We start from the raw sequence: 19,912 nt of genomic DNA on the forward strand, positions 1-19,912 counted from the left end.
GAGATTTGTAATCAAATCTCATTGTGGTAGTCCCAACTATCATTCTCCCGAATGGTAAATCTTGTTACAGGACCTGAAGGAGGATCAGGAGCTGACCAACTAGATACAGTCGACTGAATGACGGTGCGTCGTTAATGTTAATATAGTAGTTAAATTGCTAATTGTACGATGGAGTTGCATCTCCAGTACTTTTTGGATCATAACTATTTTGGACTAGTGCTGTGATCTTAGTTATTCAATGGATCTTTATATATGAAGTATGTTTTAAGTATTTGAGATATTTTCAGTTTGGTGCATAGTATTGCTAAAGAAAAATTTTATTCGCTGGGAATATTACATAATGTTATATACATGTTAGGAATATTGCATCTTATATGTCATGAACAGAGGCAGGTAACCTTGTGTTGCATGTCTCGACGTTTCAAATGTTCATCCGATCCCAAACGGAAATTGGAGGCGTCACACATATTGTTCGTGAAAAATTAGTTGTTGGACTCATCTCCACTACTCATGTCTCAACTTCAAATCAACTTGCTGCCATTTTCACCAAAGTCTTGGGTAGTGAATGCTTTCAGACAGTCTTAGACAAATTATGCATTACGGATCTTCATGCTCCAACTTGAGAGGGAGTATTATGAATGCTATATTTCCTCGTATAATATGTTGTGCATCAAAACTTTCCACTTAACATTACTGTCAACTCTATTCATTGATTTTATTGCAACATATATGGGATTTGATTTCTCCTTTGTACTATAAAATACGATGTACCTGCTTTACGAATAATAGAGAAAAACTTTCTCCTGCAATGGCTATTCCCTCTATTTCTTAACAAAATATGTGTTCAGGTAGGCCTGTTGCTCAAGGACAGAAGGTAAAAGAATATATAACCATCATGAAAGTTCATTGTTGGAAGCCTTGGGATGTTTTTTGTTTTTGCTTTTTCCTTGGGTTTATTTGAGTCTCAAATGGTAAGAACATAGATGTTTTCATCAAAAGAATCCTAGAATATGGTCCAGCCTCATCTATGGTAAGTACTCAAAGAAATGGTCTCAAAACCTCCATTCACATCTTGTAATGGAAGGAACTGGGTCATCCCAGCTAGTGCAAATGCAGTGGAGCTCCAAAACCATGCCCTGCCCGGAAGAAAAATTCTCCTGCTGAAGGCTGTTATTATTATTACTTTTTCCCCTTTTCTCCTCCTTTCCTCCTATTTTGATATGTGTGTGTGTGTTTTTGTGGCTGGTTGTGGTCCTCAACACGGCTCTCAAAACTTCGAGATTAAAAAATATAGTCACAGAAGAACAGTCCAAAATTAAAATGGAAGATTATAGGCGCCACATCCCTACTCCATTCCCACCCTCCACACCTCATCTTCAACCAGCCAACACATAGTTGCCACATGGCATTTCGAATATCCAAAATGCAATTAATCACCACCAAGCTTCTCCATGCCTATTTTTATCAAGCCATCAGCAACTCCATCCTTCTTCTTTTTCAATAAATAAACGAATGAATTGAGAAGAACTTTTCTTAAAGACTAAAGTGACTATTTCATCCACTTCCTATTGTGATAGGTCATCTTTGTCCCCTCTCATATCACCTTAAAATCACCTCCAAATTTGTCCAAAACCAGGGGTAGTCTCGTAAACCTATAAACAAAAAGACACATCAGTCTTTAATCGCCAAGCCAACATTTGCTTCACTTCCAAACTGCCTACTGCTCTCACCAACGTCTAACCTCTTATCTTGTGTTCCAAAATTTTCATATAAAAGCAGAAGGAATACAAGAAGCCTAACCCATCCCATGTCTGCACCCAAAACCAACTAAGAATTTTGCCAAAACCCAATCCGAACATCTCTTCCACTCTCAAAGCTCTGTGAATTCTTGAGCAGAGAGAGCAAGAGAATGGCAACTTGTGCAGTGTACACAACCCAGTCCCTCAATCCCACGTGTTCAATCTCCACACCATCAAAAACCCACCTGGGATTTCACCAAAAACAGGTGGTTTTCTACACCACAGGCAAGAAAACCAGCAAGAAAGGCAGCAGCAGCAGCCCATACGTGATAACATGCGCAACTGGTGACTCACAGACAGTCGTGATTGGTCTGGCAGCAGACTCCGGGTGCGGGAAGAGCACCTTCATGAGGAGACTAACCAACGTGTTTGGAGGTGCTGCAGAGCCCCCCAAGGGCGGCAACCCTGATTCCAACACTCTCATCAGTGACACCACCACTGTGATATGCTTGGATGACTATCACTCACTAGATAGGACTGGAAGGAAACAGAAGGGAGTCACTGCGCTTGACCCGAGAGCCAACGACTTTGATCTCATGTATGAGCAGGTTAAGGCTCTCAAGGATGGGACTGCTGTTGAAAAGCCTATTTACAATCATGTTACTGGTCTCTTGGACCCTCCCGAGCTCATCAAGCCTCCCAAGATCCTAGTCATTGAAGGTTTGCACCCCATGTAAGTAAACCTCAAGCCTTAATCTTAATCTCTCAGTCTCTTTCTCTCACTCATACATTCTTTTCACAAGATCTTGAAATTATTCTTGCATCGTTTTGAAAACAGAAGATTCCATGAAACCGATCGTGTTTGTTTCTTGTAATTTACGTACATATATGATTAAATCTTAATTTTTTTTTAACGTAGAACGTTATGGCATTATTACTAAAAACTAAATTATCAAATTTTTAAAGCCGATGAAAAATCCAATTAATATACGGTGATGGGTATTTTTTAATTTTTATGGGCTCTTGACAGTGAGGTTAGAGATAAGAAAAAATATCTTCTACTGTTCTACATTTATTGTATGGCTGTGGAGTTGTAAGGGACATCGTCATCTTTTTCGTGGTGGGCCATCACTCAATCCTCTTATCATTAACTTTCAAACGAAATATGTGCTTCATCACAGGCGCAAATTGTATCAAACCCTGCCGGGCAACAAATATATACATATACATAATACACGTATATATCCATAGATGTACACATGGAAAACATCTCTGTTCTTATTCTGGCCACTTAAGTACTACTTGTTTAATATTTATGCGAAACATATGATGTTTTATATTCCGTTTATGTCATATATTTAAAAAATTAACCAATAAACGAGCAAACATACGAACGGGAAGCATTTTTCTGATGATTAATGTTTTTGGAACGGAAATGAAATGTTATCTTGTCCACTTGTAGGTATGATGCGCGAGTTAGGGACCTGTTGGACTTCAGTATCTATTTGGACATCAGCAATGAGGTTAAGTTTGCATGGAAAATTCAGGTAACCACTCTCTCTCTCTCTCTCTCTCTCTCTCTCTCTCTCTCTCTCTCTCTCTCTCTCTATATATATATATATATACACGCGCGCGCGCGAAGCTATGTTTCAGAGTTTCTTTCTGCATGTAGTCATCGTAATTCAACTTATTATTAATTGATATTTTCGATCTGATTATGTTATGAAAATTTAAGAGGGACATGGCAGAGCGAGGACACAGTCTTGAAAGCATCAAAGCTAGTATCGAAGCCAGAAAGCCTGACTTTGATGCATATATTGGTAGTTTTTCTTAGCCATTATTAGCTTTTTTTCAATGGCTTGATATGGTTTTCTTAGTCTTAATGCTTAAACGTACTGAGCCATGCCTATAATTTCTAGAAAAGGCAAACCCAAAATTAATATTGTTTATTTTTCTGTGCTTGTTGCAGATACACAAAAGCAATATGCAGATGCAGTGATTGAAGTGTTGCCAACCCAACTCATTCCCGATGATAACGAGGGGAAGGTTTTGAGAGTGAAGTTGATAATGAAAGAAGGGGTAAAGTTTTTCAGCCCAGTTTATCTGTTTGATGAAGGCTCTACCATTTCATGGATTCCATGCGGAAGAAAGCTCACCTGCTCATACCCTGGCATCAAGTTTTTCTATGGCCCTGACTCCTATTTTGGCCACGAGGTAGCCATCTATTATTTATTGCTTCTAGACTGCTTCAATTCTGTCACTGTCAATACCATTACCTTATCTTATCTCACTCTCAAACAAAATCTTTCTTCAGACTACTCAATTTCTCTGTCTCGTGAAAATTCACATGACACTTGAATTGTGTGATTGAGAGGACAAAATTTATGATATATTACTATTTCAAACTCAAAAAGCATATCAATCATTAGAAACTTTTAGGATTCATTTGCATAGTTAAACGTTTCATCTCATCTCATTATTACAATTGTCTGAAATTTTCATGTAAAATCTAATAAATCATTCAACTTTTTCAAATCTCAAAACAATAATAATATTAAAAAATAATATTCTAACAATATTTTATTTAACTTTAAATATATAATCATCTCATCTCATCTCACTATCTAAACACCTTAAAAATGCATGCATGCCTGTTTTGCTGAGTGTTTCAGTAACGGCCTGATGGTTTGTTTGTCTATCTTAGGTGTCTGTGCTGGAGATGGATGGGCAATTTGACAGATTAGATGAGCTCATTTACGTGGAAAGCCATCTAAGCAATCTCTCGACCAAGTTCTATGGAGAAGTGACCCAACAAATGTTGAAGCTTTCCGATTTCCCTGGTAGTAACAATGGAACAGGTCTTTTCCAGACCATTGTCGGGTTGAAGATCAGAGACATCTACGAGCAGATAATCGCTAGCAAGGCCAAACGTCCGGTAGCAGCCAAAAAGGCCTGAAAAATAACCAACATAAATTAAATTAAATTAAATTATAAAAAAAATCATCTTTGTTTATTGGGACAAGTCACCAAAGCCCCTCTGAAATCAACTTCCACTTTCAGTTTTTTTATATTTTTCAACTTCTTTAGCCATGTTTCGGTTGAGTATTTAGCCTATTATTGATGGAAAGACAACACTCCGTACGTACTAGTCATAATGCCTGTGGGGCCGTGTATTATAGAGAGATGAAATTCTGTGATGGAAAAAGTTCGTAGAAGATTGGTTCCTCTTTGGTATGATTTTTCTTTCCGAATTTTCCATACTGCATTGCGTCATCACTATAACTTCTCACCATTTTCTACTTACTTTCCGTTGGAATGACCTCATAAAGTTGTCTTTATATTCCTTTTTCATGCTTAAAAATCACATGAAATACCAGAGAATATTGTCATCATAAAGCTTCTTGGACGATTTAAGAGGTTTGAAATGGCACAAAGAAAGAAGGCTATGAGAAAGCTTTAGTAGAGTAGAAAACCATATATGCCACAAAAGTCATTTATTGATACTCATCAGTGTTCCTAAACTTCAATTTTCACAGATTCACCTGCACGAGTTGCAGCACGAAGGTAACTGCATATTCTAGCACAAACGAGGGAGTAGTATTAAAGGCAATACCTCTATCACAAAAATTGTTTGGACTGAAATGAACCCGTTGATGTAGGGCAGGGAAACCAAACAACCCGCTTGCAACTTTTGGAACTCGATTTTATAGGTAAAAGCTCTATCATTCCCATGCTCAAGACAGTTGACCCTGAAGGATTCTCTAAATGTCTACGTGGGGCTGTGGGAAGAAGCAGTAAACAAGTGGTTCTATGAAATGTAGAATAAACAAAGAACTAAAGTAGAAGAAAGGGTTTAAACTTCTCAAGTATTCATTTTTTTTTTTTTTGGGGGGGGGGGGGGGGGGGGGGATTCAAAGAAACCTGGGCAACATATACTGGGAGAAAAAATGATTGCTTATTTCTCATTCAACATATCCTATAAGGGGAGAGTGTGCTAGAGAAGAAGGATGAGAACATCAGTCAGAGAAACCTGAGCAGCATAACTAAGAAAGAAAAAAAAGAGTTCACTTTTCATTCATGTATATCCTATGCGGACTTGGATATCATATAGACTGATTACACAGCAAAAGTATGCAACAATTCATAAATGGTATTTAAATGCCCTCGGGGTTCATCCATATGACATTAATGCATATTCAAAATGATATCCCCACAGAAGTCTGTCACCATATCATTACCTAAAGAAAAAATTGAAATTTTTGAGCTCATTGTATCTTAAGTTTATAGTGATTATTAAGGTACATATGATTCTTTTTTAAGTAATATGATACGATATGATTAAATATAAGAAGTTAATTCAGATAGATGACTTAATCAAACTGATAACAAGCTGACAATGCAAGTAATCACCAAAACTACATGTTGATTAGTGATTACCATATTTCCTTAATGTCGTGTTAAAAATAAAAACCAACAAGAAAAACCAACGAGATAAAGCAACCAAAGCCATGGCAAAGCAAAGAAAGTGAAGTTATAAGAAGAGTTCTCCCTATTCGAAGCAGCCTTTTGTTCCAAATAAGTTATAGATTCTAGAAAACTTCAGAGAAACTAATATACAGATACTTAATTTGATCAACTACGATTCAGCAATAAACTAGATCTACAAGAACACATGGAGTAATGATAGCAGCTAACAAATATTTAACAACCCTTTTCTCCACAGCTCTACTTGATTATAACAAACTTGTTGGTACCGTGTCTTGCCCAATGGTCCTTCAAGTCAACTGGATGAGTAAGATCACGACCCTCAGCTGCAAGTCTCAGTAGAAGTTTCCCATATGCTCCATTGCTCATCTTCCTCCCAGCCACACGAGCCCCAGGTCTTGTAGAACTCATGGGCAGAGAATACTCTGATATGTTAATGGTGCAACATGAAGATTGCCATCCACCAGCTCCCCATTTGTAGCACAATCTGGCAACACCTGTACAAGAACAGTATGGAGGAGGCACCATGGAGAAATCAAAGTCTGCTTTTTCCATATGAATATTATTCAGAATCTTCTTTTCTCGTTTTCCTTCAGGCATACTTTTTCCCTTTGTCGTTTTAGGAGTCTTTTTGGTTTGCTTTGGTCTGAAAACCTTAGATGCAACCTGGTTAGAACCCTTCACAGAATTCTTAAGTTTTCTACCTTTGGCAGGTTTAGTTGCTGAGTCGATGTTGTTCATTGGTTCAGGTGTGACAGCAATGGTTCGAATGGGGCCAACAGGAAGACTAGGTTGCGGGTTTATTTGGACTCCTTGGAAAGGATTTGGGCTGTTTTTTGATGCAGAGAGAAAACTCCCTGGATAAAACCAGGTAAAATGTGGAACAGACGCCCCTGCTGTAGCTTCAGGTATCATAGGGTTTCTATTGGAGTAGGTCCCCATCTTCACAACTATGTGATGTCTCAGCACTGCATCTGCACCCAAAGTTTACCCCAAGAAAATCACAGTACCCTATCTGCCTTCAGTATCTACACAATTGAACAAAACAATGAACTTCCCAGCCCCAAGTAATAGTTTTTGTTGAGAGAAACAGACTGAAACCACAAAAAAATCAACGCTTCACTCAAATCAACAACCTGGGCAAAGAGTTGGAGAAAACTTACTAGAAACTATATGGGAAATCAAACATTATAAATACCCAATAATATATTTATAAAGAATTAAAAAGCAAAATAATTGGAAACTTGAGAAAATTCCCCAAGTTCTGCATAGTTTTATTATTAACTGCTGGAAGTAACCATAAGTTTTCAATCCCAACATTTACAAAACTACTCTCATTGGATTTGGAATTGTAAGTTACCATCTTTGAGAGTCCCCTTGTGAGGGCTTGATATGATATGATGGGCCACTCGTATTTGATGGTCGTCATGCAAGAGACCGTATTAACCAAAAAGCTCAAGCCAATGAGTTTATGACCCTATGACAGATGAACCACTTTCTCTTATCACTACTACTTGACACAGGATTTAATCTCATAATCAATCAAAACCAGACCACTCACACATGAATATTAAAACAATTCTGACAAGGGTTAGGAATAAGAAATATAAAGACGTCAGAATAGTTTTATAATTGAGTAGGCATGGAGATTCTACTCAATAGGACACTTAGAAATCAGTATCTCACCAATCCAAGCAACGTTAACTTAAAGGGTTGGGGAGTCACAAATGGTATCAGAACCTATCCCAACTAGGGGTGTAAAAAAAAACTGGAAAACTGGTTAAACCAACCAAACCGGACTGAAACCGGTTTTCATATTTTAAAAACCGGTTTGAACCGGAACGGTATATATATATTTTTAATTTTTTATATTATATATAAAATACTATTTAAATATTTTTTATAACCTGTATTGATTAATGAGTGTTGGTAGTGTATAGGATCCCACATTGCTTGGGAGGGAGGGAGAAGCTATTTGTCTTTATAATGATTCTAATGGGGCTCCAATTGTACTATTGACTAGTCTTTCTGGAGAATGGCTCAGATATGGCTTGGTCCTCCCTTGGGGCATTACAAATTTTCTATCTATACTCTCTTGCTTGCACATCATAATGTTAACCATGGTATATGTACTCTTTGCCTCTTGCAAACTGTAGCCCAATTTGGGTACAACACCCCAACCCACCCCTCCATCCATTCTCTCTGTCCTTGTTCCCACTACCAAACTCTAATGGAGAAACTGCATCCTTTCCTTCTCCTTTTTAAGAGACACTTCTGTCTTCATCAAGCACTTGAGTGCACAAAGGTGAAGCAACTGGGTAAAAGCAGGAGTCTCTTAGATTTGCATATATTAAAAACACTAGAAACATTATCCACATTCAACATACCCTCCAAGAATCGTGCTACAAGCCTTAGCTATCTCTGTGAAGTTATGCTCTTTGTGCTGAATTTAGCTCCACATATAAGTTGCCTTGATAGTTGATATAGAGACTAATTAACTTTTTTTTATACGTATATAGAGACGAATTAACTTAACAAATTTAATAAAAGTTCAAGAGATGCTTAGTAGTGATATAAACCTTTTCAAATAATTCTTCATATAATAACAAAAACTGACCATAGAGGTATGCGTATCTCAAATAATTCAACAAGTTCAATCTTGACTAGGTTTGATATAAAATACCGAAAAGAGCAAGTTTAACACACCACGTGGTCACAAATACACGCATGTGCATATGGACATAATCACACTTGGCGTGCATGCACGGCACAAATAAAACATAAATAGGACAAAATTGAAAAAACTAACTTATGCATTGTATCAAATATCCGGCCCTCAAGAAGAAAAAAAGAACAGAAGAAAAAAACAATGCTAGCAAGTTACTCACTTGAAATTTGATGGGGAATTCATGCAGAAGCAGTAGATTGAAAGCTCCTACTGGTGTAGCAGCAAGAGACATACACTTTTTAAGGAAAACCAAGCCCAAAGGGGCCAAACATCACATCTAAATTCTACATAGAAAAGCACGGGTATTTCAGAACAAAAAGGTGCTCCTCGTCAAATTCTAAAGAACACTTTCACAAAGAGAAACAGATGCCAAAATGCAACATATCACAAGCTCTAACTAACAGAAAGGAACCCAAAAATACATCAAAATCACAGTACGAAAAGCACAGAACTTTAGAGCAAGAAAGGAAGGGGGAAAACGCCCATGTCAGAAACCCACTCTAAAACTGAAAAACTAATGGCAAAATATCTCATTCAAAGTAAAATATCACCTCGCACATGCACCACCCAAGCTTATCTTTAAAGAAAGCCGGACTGAGGAAAGGAAACCATCAAGACTAAACATCAAAGCAAGCTTCAAACAGTAGAGAGTAAACATTATAAGCGTTTTATTACAAAAAAAGAAAATTTGAAGACCAAGAAGATCTACCAGGCCTGAGGTATTTCCTCTCCCTCCGTCGTTTTTTTTTTTTTTTTTTACAGATTTTCAGTGTCGTTTGTTAAGTGGGAAAGGAGATTACTATTTTACCTGGGAATGCTGTTTCCCGTGCTTTGCTTCACTGCCAGCCATATACAAAATGAAATGCTGGCCAGCTCTCTCTGTAAATGAAATGCATATTGGTTTCAGCACAGGTTGCCCATATCTCGCGCGGTGGAGTTTGTTATCCCACGCCCTCTATAGGTACGTGTAGAGCACGTTCCAACAGCGTAAGATCTTGTTCTGTCAAAAGCGAAAAGTAAGTGGTGCCGGTTCCTATCCATCGGATGTATATTATAAGAGAAATGATATCTATAGTCGTGATTGTGTAAATAATGTACAGTCATTTTAAAAAAAATAAATTAATATAAGAGACACATGAAAAAAAATAATTTTTTAATCATGTACTTCACTCTATTTTAAAATAATTGTGTAACATTTATAATTCCTATACGTATCATTAAAGCTAACATTATTGCCATTTCGACGTATAAAATTGAGAGGCTCTTAATGCCTAACAATCATCTCATAACACATCGATCACAATGTTAAACAAAAACAAAAATAGCTTTAAAGTTGGTTGCAACCGAGTATTGTTAGGGGCCTTTTCAACAACCACCATGAGAAAAGGGATGAGGTACCGTACTTCCGATCCAAGTGAACTATAGAGGTCAAAGGAGATCTTTGATTCTTTATTTCCACACCCTTCAAAAAGGAGCATGTAAGATAGTAATCTTGGTATAAGAAAGGCAACTCACGGAGAAGGTTTTTTTTTTTTTTTTTTTTTTTTTTTTAAGTAGGTGTGATAATATATGATACAATTTATTCATACAATACGAACATAACACAATAATAACATATTTAGATTTATTCTTAACGAAATTCAGATCAAAACAGATTGATCTGTTAAGACGCGATTATTTAACGAGTCAACCTATTATAGCCCATTATAACCCGCTAAGAAAGTTAAAGTTAAAGCAAAATTATTGAGACTTTAATTCGATATTTCTATTGTTTGAATTATAATTTTGGACTTGTAATTAGTTTTATATTTTTTATAGATATTATGATTTTAACATTTATATAAAATTATGCTAAACTTAATCAGGTCAAATAGGTTAATTTCAAGTTTGTTCAATCCATTTATAAAAAAATAATGATAGGCTTATTACCCTCCTACCACCCTTTTACTATTTTTTTTTATTTTTAAATTTTTTTTGTTTACTTAATGATTAAAGAAGTATTTTATTAGTGAAGTTGTATATTTTTTTAATTTTTTTTCTTAATGATTAAGAATGTTAAAAAAATACTTAAAAGAAAATAAATAAATAAATAAAAATTTCAAATACACTTGAGTAGTAAACGGGTGGTAAACTGGTTGAAATAGTCGGGATCGTGTTAATCTATTTTATAGTATTCACTAATGGGTCAAAATAGGTCGTGTCGTGTCAATAATTTATGTTAATGGGTCGTGTTAAGATTTGAAATTTTGATATGATAAGTTTAATGAATTGTGTTCAGATTGACACATATAGTATAATATATATGTCTTGACACGAACACAATTCGTGTACACGATTTGACACTCCTAAAAATGTAAAAAAAAATTATAATGTCCCGTGCATTGCTTGGACGAGCGACTAATGTGTAATTAATATACACAATATCAATTATTAATGTGACAAATATATCTAATTAATTTCAAATTATTTGTAATATAATAGTCATTATCAAGATGAGATAATAATTTAATTTTAGAAAATACTAAATGTACTTAAGAAAAATTGACAAAAAAAACTTATATTTTCACATGTCAGTGATTAATAAACTGAAAATTATTTATTTTGAAATTCAAAAGAAAACTAATAGCATAAATTTCGTTAGTCAAAATGTAAATACATGTAGCACTGTTCATTAATTTTTAAAATTTATACATGCATAATTTGTCGTAAAAATCCAATTATTGTTGTGAGATTGGTGAGACTCATACCAATTGCATTTATATGTAAAAAGGAAAAAACAAATATGCTCCATCCATTTCCAATTAGGTTATAAAAATCCACACACCATGTGTGTTCTTGACCTTGATCTAACTTTGTTCTGAAAAAAGAACCTATGTCTTTTTGGTTTTCTTTTCTTTTCTGCCGTCATGTCACAGCTCAACTTAGCCTTTAATCCTCACTGAGAGGGTCAACTTCGTGTATACTTTTTCCAACAAGTCTGGATCTGCCAGACTTCCACCGCACTGTCTTTAGAATTAGAACCAAGAGCGGATATAATAAGAGCATGCATCATTCCTTTCTAGGAAATATGTCACTATCTTTACCATTAATATTTCCAAATAAAAAGTTTCTCTAGGACCGGTGTCTAGACAGTCCAGACTCTGAAAATGGGAGACCCTTCTCCAATTATAAGTCATCCTTTCACATCAAGTTAAAATTTTAACAGCAAACTTCCCTTTGTCTTTAATATCATTTACTGAGCTTCCTCACAGTATGATCATTAGTGTTAACTTTTACTGGTAGGATACATACCAATATATATATATATGACTAAAAAAAAGAAGATTTTTCAACTTCTCAATAATAGGAGGAGGGAGGTAGAAACTTCATTTTATGAGAGCAAAACTTCTTTTTGGGGATTATTCTCTTCACATGAACACGTATAAAAATGAAGTTCATACAGATAACTTATTGTCAATGTGATGATGCCTTGATCTCTAGAATGATACATTCCTGGACTATATGATGCCTTGATTGGTAAGGCTCTTATAATCGACTTCTGTACACTACACAGCCATCCAGATGTCAATATGATGGGCTGATTCTTCTCTTTACAGTTGAAAATAATATCTCATGGAAAGAATAGGAATTACAATCAAAGGGGTGTATATTCCACCCCTGATTCTTTAGCCAACTACTGCAATCAAGCTTTCCCTGATAGCTGGAACTGAGCAAAGAAGAGATCCAAATATACCATTCAGAGCATAAGCAATGGCACAAAAAGGGAGAGCCTCAGGTTCCTTGGCTGATAATGCTGCTGTTCCCAATCCATGAGCACTAGAAGAACCAAGAAAAAGCAGACAAACATGTGTGGATGAATACAGACAAATAGTGTTTAGTTGTCCAAAGGATGATTATATAATATTACTGTGATAAATGGAATGCTTTCAACCTTGCTCACGGCAGTGAAACATAGAAATCAAATCAGTCATATTCTAATATCATTTTTCTTAAGAGTCCTCAGCATTTATAATTTTTCACACAGAATTAACTTATCCCGCATCATCTATGGAATAAGTCCACTGATGGCATAATTGATTGATTGTACTCTTACCAACTAAATGGTAAGCGCTAAATGCTTTATCAACTACAGAAGCATGTACCTCGATGCAGTTGCTATCCCTCGAGCAATAGGATCACGAAATCGTAGTTTATCAAGCATTGCTTGCACAAAATTTGCTCCAACCAAACCAGTCACTACAACTACGGCAGCTGTGAGAGATGCATTGGTTCCTATAATAAGAGAAATGGAAATCATTATTTTCCATGTGAATTAAGCTCTGGAAAGTTTATATGCACTAACATTGTCTAAACATTTTATATTGAGTGGTTCTTTAAGGAGAAAGAGGTGTCACAAAAAAAGTAGAAACTGAATTCATCTCTATTTATATATATTTTGGATTCATTTTTAACTATTCTGTTCAATATTTTCTCAGTCGAAGTCTAACTATAGCAGAATGTTATAAGGAGATTTGCCTGCTGACATATGCCTTAATTTATAAAAAATGTACCTTCAAACAAAGACACGATGCTGAGGGCTAATGCCACGGTTATACATCTGGGTAAAATTGATATAGTCAAAGATGGTTCTAACCCAACAAGGCGTCCAACAAGAGCAGTTGAATACAACGAGAATATAGTTGAGACCATGACAGACGTGAAAATCTCAGCTGCATGCCTCTTAACGAGCTGAAAATGCACAGAGCAACATCATAACTTCACAACAAATTATGTATTAGTTTATCTTCTCTGATCATATGTAGGATTTTTACAACATATTGTGACTGATGATAGAAAAAAAAGAATGACATGCTGGCAAATCAAGGTATTCATTTGGGCAAACTTGATATCAATTTAATGTTGGAGAATATGGCATACATATAAAATATATAAGATCGAGTCTATGGTCTATATATAATATATCCATATCCTGCAACCAACATCAACTCTTCCACCATCTGTTATCGACTTTCATACACTTCTTGGATTAGCAAGTAAACAAAAGAGAGCAATAAAAATAGATTACATGGAAAAATTGTGATAGCAATAAACTATATATTAGAGTTAGCAATGATATAAATAAAAATGATCATCCTCTCCTTATATTTATGCAGTTGCATGCTTTGTTACGTAACCATTTGTAATAATCACTGGTTGTCCATTAATAATCCGAAGAGCATCTTGGTGCTCGGGTGGACTAAACCCAGCCTTAAACTTGCAAGGATCAAACTAACTAAGAATAACTGTAAAAAACCGGGAAACCTTGTAACTCAATATACGTGAATAATGGATAGTTACCTTCCTCTGTTTGAACATAGAGAAGGCAAAAGAGAGTATAACAGAACCCAGAAACCCCATTAAAACATCACCAGCTCCAGGATTAGAAGCCACCTTTGTAAGATAATATCCTGCTTATATTAAAAAAAAGAAAGACAAACAAAAGTTACAGATATAGGAAATTTAAAGAGCAAACTGGTAAATTTTGCAAAAGATCGGTGCATTAAAGAGAGGGACGATGTGAGGTCAGCCTATATCTTCACACATAGACACACAAGCACAAAGGTGTAGGCATATTTTTTTGCTATACATTTGAACCACTACTTGTATTCGGCACTCCCAAACCAATTTATGAAAAAGTACTTTCTCACTTGGAAGTAGGAACATTCTGCAAGATATATTCCCTGTGACAAAACAAAAGTTTATTTCAATTTCTTGTTTTCTGGTAAATCTATCCTAATTTTCCTTTGGCTCTTTCTAAATTCGGCCCTTTTTTTAACATAAACCATTCTGCTTCTACAAATTCAGCCACTGTTTTTTTGGCCTTCTGCTCGTCTTTAGGGAGACCAAGCCTATATAAATAAGGTTCTCTGTGGTAGATACAATTTTTCCTAAGCTATGAAAAGCAATTGATAAAGAAGAGCTGTTCCTTTTGCCCTTTACTAGTCTTTAGGGAGACCAAACCAATAAATAAGGTTCTCTGTGAGAAATATGATTGTTCCCAAGTTATGAAGAGCAATTGATAGAGAAGATAATGATTACTCAACAAGTAGAAACATTTGAAAAAGCTTTGCCATGCTCTCTTGCCTCGACGTTTTCTCTTTCCCATCATACAATCAAGCCTCCCTATTTAAACTACCTTATTAGCAACATTTTTATTGACCACACATCAGGAGTTTTAGAGTATCGCTCTCCTGAATTCTGTTTTGAAACTCCTTATTATGTATATTATTTTCCCTGATCACGTTACACTAAAGAAAAGTTTATCCACTTATCCTTCTACATGGAAACCATTTGCAATGTCCCTATAATTACTTTCTGTTGATTATGGACACCCTTGCACCTCTTTTAAATTTTAGTTTGCTGATCACACCACGCTCTGAGAAAGAAAAATATATCATGTGATCCATCCTGCAGAAGAGCAATAGGCAAGGAACCTCATCATCACAACCCTCACCGATCATGCAACAGTCCAAGAAACAACTTATCATGAAGGCCGGCATAGAATCTATAGACAGAATATCCTTCCCCTCTATCAAATGTCCAATATTACCAAATAAATCACTTTTGGTGTCTATTTCTACAAAGAACATTCCTTTTTCCCAACAAAGAATGAATCTTATCTAAGTAATAATCTGATGTGAAGTGGCTCCCCCTCACAAGATCCCCCCCCCCCCCAAAAAAAAAAAAGAAGAAGAAGAAATCCTTGTATGTAACTCAAGAAAATTCAGGAGTAGATTTAACTTGAGACAATGATGAGAAATGACATCAGAAATCACTATTGACAATAGTCATTGCACTAAAACTACGCACAGGAGGAAGAACAAGAAATATGCTGAAGATAATGCAATTTAATGGAGGGTTGTTTCTCCCCAACTGACATGCTTTTCAGTTGTCAAACCAAAAAAAAATATTTAAGGGGTTGAATATTTTTCTTTTTTCTTTTTATTGGCACCGAGTGTCCAGGAACAACGTCCCGACTAATCTAGGAGATGCACAGGCCCTTGGCAAAGAGTTTCTCACAAGTGCATCTCAGGTAAAGAAGAGAATCCCCCAATCTAATTGCCCCTAGAGATTGTTTGCACCCAAGAGAATTTAAACCTTAGACCTAGGGGGGTTTGTAAGGGTTGAATATTGACTTCAATATCATTTGGTTGAGCATTTATTAATCTTCAAATTAAACAATGATAAGATGACCAAAATCTCCATCTTTCCAACACTTTATTCTCTCAAGTTAAGTTCATAGAATCTTGGCTCCATTATTTAGACATGATTCACAACAAAGATTAATACAATCTGTATCTTTGGTGAAACGCTACTTGTGTAGATGATACAATGATTAAATTATCAGATCATATAATAATTTTCTCCAGACTCATGGTGGTAAAATTCTCAAACATCATCCAGAAGGGAACTACTGCAGCCTTGTAGCTGTTGGATTAATTTTTGCAATTTGTGGTATTCCGATTATAACAAGCATTCATCTTATTGCTCATAAATAATAATAATAATAATAATAATAATAATAATAATAATAAATTAAAAAATTAAAAAAAAAAAAAAAAAAAAAAAAAAAAAAAAAAAAAAGAGAAAAAAAGAAACACAAGTTTGGAGGTCCAGAAACTTAAGCTTGTTAGTATACCTAGAACAGGATCAAGCCCAGACCGGGAAAGGTATCCAAAAGCCAATGCAGCCAGATCTGCAGATACTGCACAGCAAATAATTGGATGAAAAACTTTCTTCACTCCTGATGGCAATCTGAAACCAGATCCAGAGAAAATGTGAGACTTTTACACGAGAAACACAATTTTAAAAATTATGATAACATGATGATTAATTACCATTGATCTTATTATTAAGATTTTCTCAGTAAGAAAATTTCTTCCATCATTTATATGCTAAAGTGATGAGAATGAAACTTTACCCAGAACCAACCATGTAGCCTAACACTGTTGACGCAAGTAGGAAAGGAAGGCATGTTCGAGCACTTGTCCCAAGCATTGTTGGATAAAACAATGAAGAAACAAATGATACAAGGAAAATCCCAGTCCAAGTCCACACTTCAATGGGAGAAAAAGGCGACGGTTTTCCCATAGGCTCTGCATCTGTCATTTCTGTCTTCACAATTTTTCTGACAGTTATTGCTGTATAGCCCGCAACACAAAGTGTGGCCAACCAGCCTCCAACTAAAAAAAATAGAAGAGAAATCAATAACCACAGACACCTATTACATTTGAAAGAACTTTCAGAACATGAAACAATCTTGTGCAGAAACAAACATAGCAAGATAGTGAAGAAAAAACATAGAAGAGAAATCAATAACCACGGACACCTATTACATTTGAAAGAACATTCAGCACATGAAACAATCTTGTGCAGAAACAAACATAGCAAGATAGTGAAGAATGAACGATAGCTAGTTGAATGAAATAACCTTCTAGTAGTTTGAAAATAGAACTCATGAATTAGAATAGGAGCAAGGGGCAGAAAACAACAAAAGACTAGGTATGTGATTTTCCAGATAGCTTAAAAACTGCAGGAATGATATGGACATATGAACAGTAAGTTTGCTGCTCATGAGAACAGTAATTCCACTGCTTTAATGAACATAAAAATTATTGTTAGTAATAGCGTCCCCTAGTATTGTTCTAAAGACTGTAGGGAAGAGAGGTTGACACAGGATGCATTAACAATGAAAATCTGTGCGCTGAAATCTATGAACGACATTAAGCAGAAGTTTACATCGAGCCTTCGAGCTTATGTCAAGCTTCAAAATAGTAAAACACTGGCCATCACCTTAATGACATGTCGAGGTCACTTGTTCAGACCATTCTGAAGTAGCAAGCCCTAGAAGGCTAGAATCAAATACTTCATAGTCTTAGAAACTAACTTGTTACGTTTACAGAAAGAAACTTCTTACGGTACAAAATGAGAAGAGAATGAGGTGGTAGGCAGCATTTAAACACGCTTGAGCCATGAGTGATGGCATGGGTATAATACTAAAGATATAAGTAGAAAGGGATGAGCTGATCCCTTGGCTTTTTTTCATACTTCCTGCCAATTTTACAGAAAAATAAATGATAAAATACGAATTGGTCACTGAGTCACCTGAAATTATAAATAAAAAAGAAAAATCACCACTCATAGTTTCATAATTTTTCCAAAAGAAGATAGAACTTCATTTACCTATAATGAAACAGATCTTGATGCCGGAAGCAGCTGGAATATCTTTAACCGAAAGCGGCAAAACAACCAAAGACGGAACATAGAACAATGGTAGCCATCTCTGAATGAACAGGAGAGCAGGCTCAAAGAAATTCATCAAACCAGTTGCCGCAGCTGGCACAGTGGAATCGAGAATAACGAGAACGGAAAATATACAGAACATCCCGAATAGCGCACTCGGGAACTTAATAGCAGCTACCACAAACGCCTTTTTCAAAATTTTATCTGTCGCCAGTATAATTCCGAGCGAGACTATCAAATGCACAATGCCAGACACCTAACATACATTAAAAACGAAAACCCATTTATATTTTTCATTCAAACGAGGCCTAAATATATCTATTTGAACAATCAAAAGCGTTTTAACCTCCTTGTTGTAAGTTACCATCGTTATCGTAATAAAGCCATGGCTCAATCCAACGTCTTAGATGATAAGCTAAATTAAAAGATTATAAAAATGTGGCTACGTACGGTTTGAGAGACCGTGGAAGTGCTGCCACTTTCTGCGCTAGCGGATCTCACTGCAACGTCCCCACTGGAGCAAGTTTCCATAGAATCCATTTGCAAGAACCTGGAGCTGGGTCCAAAAAGTCGAAAAGGTATGACTGATTTCTGAGAATCAGTCTGCTTATAAAAGGCTCGGCAACCATTGAAAGCAACGGCCGATGATTTTGCAGATATGTTGTGGGTGTACGAAAACGAAGCGTGACAAGTTGAGAAAGAGTGTCTTGGACCCTTGCGACAGGGAAAAGAGAAAAGGTTCTGGAGTATGGTCGAGGGGACGGTCGCCATGGAAAGCAAACTGTAGAAGAGGGTGAAACTTCGGGGAGAGAGACAGAGAGAGCAATTCCAATTATCGGTGGGGTCTTATGAGAGAATTTTGTATGGACGTAAAATAAGATGGAGAGCAAAAGAGGATGAGATTCTCTCCTCCTCTATTCTCTCTTCCCTTCGCAACGGACAGTACGGGATTTTCAAATTTAACAGTTATTCATTCGCTTCCATTGTTTAGATCTTCAGAATACAAAATATAAACAAAAGGAAGCATCTATTCCTAAATATTTTCCAATTTTTTCTCCAAAAATATATATTTCAATTCAAAGAGAAATTTTAAGTATCACGTAATTATTTAAAATAAATAAATAAATACTATATTTATATTAATTAATTTATTAATAATAAATTTTACTCTTTTTTATAACGATTATGTGGTGTTTATGTATTTCACAACTATACCTAATAGATAAATGATATTTTGTCGTGAATGTGCAAGTGTTGCATAATTTTTTTAAAATAAATGAACTAATACGAGATCTACATGAAAAAAAATTAACTTTTTTATAGTAAATTTATTTTTTTTCAAATCGATTATGCTGCATTTACACACTCTATAATTATAAATAGTATTACTCTATGTAATATTACTCAAAACAATAATCATAATGACTTTTAAAGTTTTTTCAAATGAAATAAAACAACTCAAGATATCCTTCAACGAGGGAACAAGAAAAATAAATAAATAAATCATGGATTCCATTACATCAAAATATTTATATATATATATATATATATATTTATTACACACAAAATATTAATTAATGAAAGAAAACAAGTATAAATCAAGGGGTCTCTAGTACTACTCTATCCATGTCGATTTGCATCAATATTTTATTTATTATTCTGTCTCATTGAACCCGAA

General features: G+C 35.5%; 3 protein-coding genes across 7 annotated transcripts; 1 reads left to right on the forward strand and 2 right to left on the reverse strand.

Annotated features, from left to right (window-relative positions):
* The first annotated feature begins 1,712 nt into the window (after nucleotides 1-1,712).
* Nucleotides 1,713-4,973, forward strand: LOC122281621 (phosphoribulokinase, chloroplastic). The gene is made up of 5 exons (XM_043093296.1): nucleotides 1,713-2,472; nucleotides 3,202-3,286; nucleotides 3,475-3,559; nucleotides 3,709-3,953; nucleotides 4,444-4,973. The coding sequence occupies exons 1-5, from the start codon at nucleotides 1,910-1,912 to the stop codon at nucleotides 4,693-4,695; spliced, it is 1,230 nt and encodes a 409-aa protein (XP_042949230.1). The 5' UTR covers nucleotides 1,713-1,909; the 3' UTR covers nucleotides 4,696-4,973.
* A 1,292-nt stretch (nucleotides 4,974-6,265) lies between these two features.
* LOC122281623 (protein BASIC PENTACYSTEINE7-like) lies at nucleotides 6,266-9,914 on the reverse strand. Of its 5 annotated transcripts, none has more exons than XM_043093299.1 (3): nucleotides 9,761-9,858; nucleotides 9,113-9,236; nucleotides 6,266-7,252 (listed from the first exon to the last, which is right to left on the reverse strand). In XM_043093299.1, the coding sequence occupies exon 3, from the start codon at nucleotides 7,164-7,166 to the stop codon at nucleotides 6,465-6,467; it is 702 nt and encodes a 233-aa protein (XP_042949233.1). In that variant the 5' UTR covers nucleotides 7,167-7,252; nucleotides 9,113-9,236; nucleotides 9,761-9,858; the 3' UTR covers nucleotides 6,266-6,464. The 5 variants fall into 5 exon arrangements, with proteins under 5 accessions (XP_042949233.1, XP_042949232.1, XP_042949236.1 ...); XM_043093298.1 differs by lacking the exon at nucleotides 9,113-9,236 and adding an exon at nucleotides 9,504-9,586 and having other exon boundaries at nucleotides 9,761-9,834; XM_043093302.1 differs by lacking the exon at nucleotides 9,761-9,858 and adding an exon at nucleotides 9,504-9,586.
* Nucleotides 9,915-12,320: 2,406 nt separating this feature from the next.
* On the reverse strand, nucleotides 12,321-19,225 carry LOC122281624 (plastidal glycolate/glycerate translocator 1, chloroplastic). Its single transcript, XM_043093303.1, has 8 exons — nucleotides 18,685-19,225; nucleotides 18,175-18,490; nucleotides 16,913-17,174; nucleotides 16,631-16,746; nucleotides 14,290-14,399; nucleotides 13,503-13,680; nucleotides 13,095-13,224; nucleotides 12,321-12,768 (listed from the first exon to the last, which is right to left on the reverse strand). The coding sequence occupies exons 1-8, from the start codon at nucleotides 19,003-19,005 to the stop codon at nucleotides 12,618-12,620; spliced, it is 1,584 nt and encodes a 527-aa protein (XP_042949237.1). The 5' UTR covers nucleotides 19,006-19,225; the 3' UTR covers nucleotides 12,321-12,617.
* Nucleotides 19,226-19,912: the final 687 nt, after the last annotated feature.

The sequence above is a fragment of the Carya illinoinensis genome, chromosome 11, assembly GCF_018687715.1.
Source record: "Carya illinoinensis cultivar Pawnee chromosome 11, C.illinoinensisPawnee_v1, whole genome shotgun sequence".
Classification (NCBI taxonomy): domain Eukaryota; kingdom Viridiplantae; phylum Streptophyta; class Magnoliopsida; order Fagales; family Juglandaceae; genus Carya; species Carya illinoinensis.

Coding starts and splice junctions, on each gene's coding strand:
- LOC122281621 (XM_043093296.1), top strand. CDS start 1,910: ATGGCAACTTGTGCAGTGTACACAACCCAGTCCCTCAATCCCACGTGT. Junction 2,473..3,201: donor ATTGAAGGTTTGCACCCCAT/GTAAGTAAACCT, acceptor GTCCACTTGTAG/GTATGATGCGCGAGTTAGGG. Junction 3,560..3,708: donor TGACTTTGATGCATATATTG/GTAGTTTTTCTT, acceptor TGCTTGTTGCAG/ATACACAAAAGCAATATGCA.
- LOC122281623 (XM_043093297.1), bottom strand. CDS start 7,166: ATGGGGACCTACTCCAATAGAAACCCTATGATACCTGAAGCTACAGCA.
- LOC122281624 (XM_043093303.1), bottom strand. CDS start 19,005: ATGGCGACCGTCCCCTCGACCATACTCCAGAACCTTTTCTCTTTTCCC. Junction 17,175..18,174: donor CAAGATCTGTTTCATTATAG/GTAAATGAAGTT, acceptor TATTTTTTTTAG/TTGGAGGCTGGTTGGCCACA. Junction 14,400..16,630: donor TGGGCTTGATCCTGTTCTAG/GTATACTAACAA, acceptor TAATATAAGCAG/GATATTATCTTACAAAGGTG.